We start from the raw sequence: 8,395 nt of genomic DNA, 5'->3' as shown, positions 1-8,395 counted from the left end.
CCGATCATTTAAGTTGGTGACTCGCGATCATAGACACGATTCTCGCCATTTTTGCCAACTGCAATACTCTCACTCGATGGATATTTTTTCTTGACCTTACCATAACGGAACTGTAAACTGAAATATTGCTTGGAATACATGGCATTTTATATAAATCTGACAATTTAATTTATCGCTAAAGCACGAAACTATTTGTAGCTCTTTTGTAAACTGTGTCTAGTCAGTGATACTTATCTCTAACTGGATGGAGTACTTTTTGTGTTCATCTTACTTATAACCAAATGTATGTATGTACACACTTACTTATATACACGCATTTAAACCTAGAAGCGAGTATAAAATGTATTTATATATAAGGAAATTATTTCTCTGCATTATTCGCTAATTACACGATGTCTTTTTGCTCTATTTTTTCTCACACTTTATCATCTCTTATTTTTTCCTTCTTCTCTTAATTCCCGTCTCCTCTTTCTTCCCACTCATTGTTACTTATATATTTACCTTCAAGTAATTATCGACTTTTCCCTTATTTTTTCACCATTCTCATCACTGTCCCTAATTACCCGTTTTTCTCTTGTTTTCACCTTCTCTCCTTTTTCCACAAACCCTTGTTCGTCATCTAGGTTCCTCGTCCCTTCTCTTTGTTTCTTTTTTCTTTCTTTCTTCCTTATTTACTTTCTCTTTGTCGTTCACCCTCAAAATATTTACACATGTGTCGTCTTTTACTCTACATAGTACAACTATAAAATCGTTCGAAATATCCCTAAACTATCTCACTTCCGTTTTAATTAAGGGACACATTAGTTAATGCAGCCTTTGATATCCAAATACACGAGATGGTCACGTTTGGAACATATTTCGTAATAGAACCGCCCGATCAAAGCTGGCTAATCGCTAAAAAGCAGCTAAACACACACACACACACACACACACACACACACACACACACACATACACACACAGAGGCACACACACGCTCCTTCTCACACACTCTCCCTCTCTCACACTCTCCCTCTCTCACACACTCCCTCTCCCACACTCTCTCTCTCTCTCTCACTCTTCCACTCTCACACTCTCTCTCTCTCTCTCTCTCTTCTCCGTTTCCATTACGTCTATATCCCCCCCCCCCCATTTTTATTTCACATCCTTCTTCCTCTTATTTCGTTTTCCCCCTCCTCTGGCTCCCTGTCTTAAACGTATATAATCATATAGCTCCATTCTAATTCTACATAGGATCAAAGGAAAATTTCTCTCTCCCTCTCTCTCTCTCTCTCTCTCTCTCTCTCTCTCTCTCTCTCTCTTTCTTTCTTCATCCTCTTTTTATTTGCATATATATTCTACACACACACACACACATACATTGTGTCTTATTTCCTCATCTCCTCATCCTTTTTCGTTTCAATATTTATTTCCTTGTAAATCTCCATCGCAGTCGACTCCATTCGATGCATTACTTTTTTATTAAACACACCTTCGTTACCACACTCAATCAAATCTTATGCACAGGTACTTTCTCTCTCCCCCCCCTCTCCCCTCCCCCCTCTTTCCCTCTCTCTCTCTCTTCCTCTCCCTCTCTCTCTCCTTTTCTCTCACACACACATACTCATATACAAAACCTTACAACCACGCACTAACCCAACTATTAGAGTTCTTTATTCGATTTCATTGTGGTCGCCCACTGCTTCGTGTATTATCCGCCCCCCTCTCTCTCTTCTTATATATAAATATAAATACACACACACACACACACACACACACACACACACGCAAACCTCACACACCCTCACTTTCCCTCTTTTGCATCTCTCACTCTCTCTTCTTCACCTCCCTATTTATTTCCTCTACCTTATATTTATCTTTCTCTCTCTCTTTCTCTCTCTCTCTCTTCCTCTCTCTTCCTCTCACTCCCTCTCCCTCCTCTCTTCCTCTCTCTCCCTCTCTCTTCCTCTCTCTCCCTCTCCCCCTCTCTCTCCTTCTCTCTTCCTCTCTCCCCCTCTCTCTCCCTCTCTCTCCCTCTCCCCCTCTCTCTCCTTCTCTCTTCCTCTCTCCCCCTCTCTCTCCCTCTCTCTTCCTCTCCCTCTCTTCTCCCCTCTCTCTCTCCATCTCTCTCCCTCCTCTCTTCCTCTCTCTTCCTCTCTCTTCCTCTCTCTTCCTCTCTTCCTCTCTCTTCCTCTCTCCCTCTCCCTCCTCTCTCCCTCTCACTTTCTCTCTCTCCCTCTCACTTTCTCTCTCTCCCTCTCACTTTCTCTCTCTCCCTCTCTCTCCCTCTCTCTCCCTCTCTCTCCTTCTCTCTCCCTCTGTCTCTCTCTCTCTCTTTCTCTATCTCTCTCTCTCGATCCTAACTTTTTCCTCCTTTTATATTTCCTTCTATCGCTCTCTTTCCCACACACGCACACACACCCTCTTCTCACTCTCTCTGTTTTTATTCGTTCTCCTCCTCCTCCTCATTATTCCCATCCATCCACCTTTCTTCTCTCCCTCTTACCTCTCTCATATCAACTCTCTCACTATTCCTCCTCTTTCCATTCCTCCTTCCTATCTTTCCCATCTCCTTTCTCTCCACTTTCATTCCCCCCCCCACCTCGTCTTCCACGTCTTCTAATCCTAGTCTTAAGGCCATCATTCAATTGAAAGAGAAATATCTGCTATTGATTTCTGGAATGTTCCGAAACTTCTCTTTGATTTCGTCTCGTTAAAACCTAACCGCAGGACCTGTTCCTCTATTGATCGACTGCTTATTTCTTATGATAATAATTCAACATCGCATATTAGCCGGTTGGCTGGTTGGTTGGTTGGTTGGTTGGTTGGTTGGTTGGCTGGCCTGGTTGGCTTGGTTGGGTTGGCAGGTAGAGATGGCTGGTAGAGTTGCTCTAGATGGGTAACCGAGCTAATTAATGCATTGGTTGGTTGTCATCCTTGGTCGTCTTCCTTGATTAAGCAGTTCTTTTACGAAAGACATCCCATCGTCACCGTTCTGTCTGCCCTGTCCTTTGTGACCCCTCCATTTATTCTAAAACGGTTGGGTGCTTTTATAGCTTTATACAGAAGAAAGGGATTGTGCCCGTGACCTTCGCAGACCTTTCTACATTGGTAAGAGTGATTCAGTTGATTTTTAGTTTGAACAGTTACAAGTCTACGAGTGTGTGGAGAAATGTGGTAAGGAACTTCATTTCAGAGAACCGATGTTCTGACGAGAAAAGACGGATATGACGGGAAGCCCTGCATCGAGGTAATAAGCAAACAGCTAGCGTTGAGGACCAAAACCTATTGTAATAGTAACAAAAGCACCAGCGTGAGTTGCTAATGTGTCTGTTCGTCGGTTAGAAGGCATTGAACGAAGGAATTCTTGCCAAATGACTTTATTTTGAATTAGTCCAATGATGCTGTATGTGTCTAAAGGAGCAATATTCTCTTGTACGCTTCATTTAGGTGCTTTGGTATTTTCTAAGTCTAAAACATTAGGCTAGTGGTTGAGACGTAGGTTTGATGGAATACTTTTGTCAGTTCTTCTAGAGAAATCAGCAATGATTTTGAGGTCAAAAATTTGTAGAGATTTTAAGTTTTCATGGCATATTTAAAGTTGGGTTGAAGTTTGTGCCGTTATGTACAATTTCAATAATTGAACTGTTGCAGACATTTTTTGAAATCAAAAGATTTCGTGGCCCTTTCTACAAAAGGGATTAAGTACCATTTCTCTGTAATGAAAATTGTTTTTATCATTATTGTTTTAAAGATGTAAGTTTTGTTCTTATTCTGTCTTCGACTCCTTCTTTCCTATCATCATATTTCATCTCGATACGATCTTTTGGCTTTTACATGGCTTTCTCTCGATCATATAACAGGTTATACATACGGCTTTCGATTTTAAGTTACTCTCATTAAAATTATTGCTCCAAATAAAAATTGACTGAATTCCTTGGATTCTTATCATGTCCTCTCATACGTTACAAATCGTATTTCGTCCCTTATTTTAATAATTGATTTTCTATTTGTATGTTCATCTTGTTTTTGTTTTCATTATACCCTATGGGTAGAATACAACTCTCTATCTAATTTCTCATTTCAATACATGTTTTTTAATCTTTCCTCTCCTTTCCTATGCATATATACATATATATACATGTATCTCTATATGGTATAGTATGTATGGCTAGTATCAACGTTTAGCGTCTGTCCCCATTTCTAATTAGTTTTCCCTTTTCTTTATGTTGTCTGATACAAACGCTCTTTCAATCTCTTTCAATCTCTATAACAAGTTCATTTATTTGTAGTACTAATTCGTTCCTAATGTTTTAAAATTCCTAATTCCTTAATTTCTAAACCGATTTTTCATTCCTCCTTTATATAACAAATAATATAACAAATATTCTGTACCAGTACAATGCGATTCGGTTTATTTGCTTTTGTTCGCCTTTCCTTTACTCGTTTTTCATTTTTAAATTCTTCTGAAATGTCAATCGTATTATCCAACAAATTCCATTACATCTGAAATGTCATAACTTCATATTTAATCAGCTTTAAATATTTGTTTGATGAAACACTAAATAATTATCACTGCATGGTTTACAAACATCTATAAACCATTGAATTGTTCTGCCCGAAGAACGCTTTCGTGAAACTCGGAGAAACAGTTTATAAAGTTCTTCAGCATCAATAAAACACCATCTATCTATCTATCTATCTATCTATCTATCTATCTATCTATCTATCTATCTATCCATCTAACCATCTATCTATCTATCTATCTATCTATCTATCTATCTATCTATCTATCTATCTATCTATCTATCTGTCTGTCTGTCTGTTTGTCTGTCTGTCTGTCTGTTTGTCTGTCTGTCTGTCTGTCTGTCTGTCTGTCTGTTTGTATGTCTGTATGTCTGTCTGTTTGCATATTCTACACACAACACATAATTTATATAAAAAAGGGAGGAATGTATATTATATAAAAGTCTTAAAGAGAAGCTCAAAATTAATTAAATACGAATAGCCCTGATTAATGTAATTATATGTACAGCCCTGATTAATTAAATTAATCAGGGAAATTCTCATAGATCCGATTAGTTAAATTAATGAGGGCCATTCTATGTCCCGCTCTGAACAAAGCAGGACGGAATGGAAGAATTTCGAAGATAACAAGCGAAGCAGATATGTATATATTATAATTAATCCGGGGAATGGTATAATGCTTCGATATGTGGATAAGATCCTCGATTCCCACCAACTGGTAAAAACAAAACGGAATGTTGGCGACATATAAGTATACGCTGTATATGTCGCCAACATTCCGCTTTGTGTATCTAGTGTGTCCGTGTGTCGCGGATCAATACAAAACAAATGGAACGAAAATGTGTGTGTGTGTGCATCCTGCTTTTTCTTCCCACTCTATATCTGTAAACATACAGACACACATTCATATATATGCGTGTGTTTATGTGTGTCTGTCTGTCTATCTGAGTGCGTGTGTGTCTGTCCGTCTGAGTGTGTGTGTATGTGTGTGTGTGTGTGTGTGTGTGTGTGTGTGTGTGTGTATGTGTCTGTGTGCGTGTGCGTGCGTGTGTGTGCGTGCGTGTCGTCAAGAGAGACAACAGCTGCATTAATTCTAGAAAATAGTGCATTCATTGGAATGAGGAAATGAAAGCATTGAGATGTTTTGCAAACAACTCGCACATGCAAGCGCTACCAGTCGAGAACTCCGCATACCGGAAGCCAGCAAGTGTATGGGGTCATCAGGAGAGAATGCGCGCCGTTTCGGGGCCTATCCCTCGACGGCTTCACAGATATGAGACCCCGCTTGCTATATTAACTGGTTATCAGATATAGTTCAATATTCTTCTAACCATCGCTCTTCGTCTCTTTTTAACCAAATCCAGAGGCTAGCCTTCTCCACTGTAGTTTGGATATCGGTCATGGTGGTATTTACCTTACGATGAGTTAGGCCTAACGATAACAGCAGTCGTCTCACATTGTGTCCAACAAACCCTCTACATCCGACTTCGATTGGAAAATGCTCCGCTTTCCAGCCTGTGTCTTTACATTTCTCGAGGAGGTTTACATAACGGTCAATCTTTCGAGCCCGAGCGGCGTCTATGTTATCCTTTCTCTTTTATTTGTCACTTGTTTCAGTCATTAGAGTGCGGCCATGCTGGAGCACCGCCTTGCATAATCTTTAGTCGGATGAATCGAGGCCAGCACTTTTCTTTTTAAAGCCTTCTATTTATTCTATCGGTCTGCCGAACCGTTAAGTTACGGGGATCTAAACACAGAAACACTGATTGTCAAGGGAGAACCGATTGTGGGGGAGGACAAACACAAACGCAAACACACACACATACACGACGGGCTTCTTTCAGTTTCCGTTTACCAAATCCATTCACACGGCGTTAGGCGGCTGGAGGCCATAGTAGAAGACACTTGCTCAAAGTACCACGCAGTGGGACTGCACCCGGAACCATGTGATTAGGAAGCTTCTAAATATCTTAGTAAATTTCACATTTTTTATTCTATAGTAAAATACTACATTGTGGTCTTAAAGGCGAAGATCAATAATTGGCAAGTTTGAACGATGATCTCAACATTATACAAAAATACAGAACCATGTTTGCTGGCAAAAATTTTTGAAAGTTATTTATAACAATTTTTACTGTGCACTGAACTGTATAATGAAAATTATGCACGCTTATATCGAAACGATGCTACTATATTTCTAAAAATATTACAATGTTAATTACAAACCGTTGCAAGGTTTAAATTATCATGGTTCTAGACATTTTTTTCATAATATTTTTTGCAAAACGGCTCCATAAGAATTTCTTTTTCTTTGTTTGCCATAGTTATTCACCAGTAATTTAAGTTTGTTACTAATTCTCGTCTTGCTTAAGGCAACGTAAATCTAATCTCTTACTCTGACGAACTCCTATGTTAATCCTCTCACACTTTCTCTACTCAGGGGAGGTAATAAGCAGTCCATCCCTCTACTTTTATGTTGCTTCTACTGTCATTCGTTCTCTATTTGTCGTCTGGTAGCTCACTATTGCCACAGTCTCCTTAATGTTATTGCAAATAAATACACATTGCTAATTCTGTGTGTGTGTGTGTGTGTGTGTGTGTGTGTTCACTCAAACGGGACCGTCTAGCATGCCAACAAACGCCTGATTGGCAAAGAGTTCTTCCGTTTTTAACCCCAAGCCATTGTATTTCCAAATTTCCTTTTTATATATTTTGTATCTTTTACAGATTACCATTATTTTGACATCGCTCTGGTAAAGATACCCGACGTGCTAAAACAATTTCAAATTGCGGTCAACCCATATATCCTACCTTCATCGTCCACTGACAAAATATCCTTGGTTGGAAAAACCTGTAACAGTTACGGATGGGGATGTACAAAATATGGTGCGTTTTTAAACAGAAACTTTTTATAATTATTCATTCTTAAGGCAGCGAACTGGCAGAATCATTAGCATGCCGAACAAAATGCCAAGCGGCATTTCGTCCGTCTTTGCGTTGTGGGTTCAAATTCCACCCAGGTTAACTTTTCTTTTCCTCTTTCCATGGGTGATCGATAAAATAAGTACCAGTTGAGCATTGGTTCCGATGCAATCGATTTACCCCCGACATTGCTGGCCTTGTGCCCATATTTATTTATGACATTTCTGGGTTGTTTTTTTTTTCAGCATTTGACAAGAGTTTTAAGTTCTGATCTAAAACTGTGTTGAGACTGCTTCCTTCGTGTATCGGCAGCATTACTCTTATTTACTCCACAATGTAGTTATCTAATATCCTTCTAAGCCTACGAAATTGAAGTCACTGATACTTCCGCATACGAGTACACAGTCACAATCTAATCTTGATGATGTTAGCTGGATTTTGTATATCAAATATTTACTGTACATTGATTTCTTTCTCATGCACAGACCTCAAATTTAGGAAATTCGTTTAGTAAATTACATCACTCCAATGGTACTTTACTTTTATCGACTCCGAAAGTGTGAAAAGCAAAAAGCTGAACTCAGAGCGTAAATAATAGTAATAAAAACAACTTATAAATAATTCTTAATCAAAAAAAAAAAGAATGATGCCAATGACTAACAAACCTCGACACGAACAACAACACCAATCACAGCCAACAACAAAAGAAAGTATTCAACGACATAAAGATGGAGATTCGTGTGTTTGATATTTTAATGTAGACAGAAAGTGACAAAGAAAAGATGGAGACGGGATATAGACATCAGAGTGTATAAGCGTTAGCTGTTTGATTTGATTAAGAAGAGATGACAGCCGCGCTAAAGCTATAAAAATAGACTATACAAATTACATTTTTATGAAAATATAGTAAAATTGGAATTATTGAGATTTTGCTATTTATTTTAAACTGAAAGAACGATTACTGCAG

General features: G+C 38.8%; 1 protein-coding gene across 1 annotated transcript in view; it reads left to right on the top strand.

Annotated features, from left to right (window-relative positions):
* The window catches only part of LOC106874038 (serine protease 30-like), a 43,574-nt gene extending 35,875 nt beyond the window's left edge, over positions 1–7,699 (top strand). The window contains exons 5-6 of the mRNA XM_014921600.1: positions 7,234–7,392; positions 7,674–7,699. Coding sequence (XP_014777086.1) covers positions 7,234–7,392; positions 7,674–7,699 — 185 coding nt within the window. The remainder of the gene's footprint in view (positions 1–7,233; positions 7,393–7,673) is intronic.
* The last annotated feature ends 696 nt before the right edge of the window (positions 7,700–8,395 follow it).

Source organism: Octopus bimaculoides, chromosome 16 (assembly GCF_046866305.1).
Source record: "Octopus bimaculoides isolate indiv1 chromosome 16, ASM4686630v1, whole genome shotgun sequence".
NCBI classification, from domain to species: Eukaryota; Metazoa; Mollusca; class Cephalopoda; order Octopoda; family Octopodidae; genus Octopus; species Octopus bimaculoides.
Note: the sequence above shows the minus strand (reverse complement) of the source record. Positions and strands in the feature narration are given on the sequence as shown.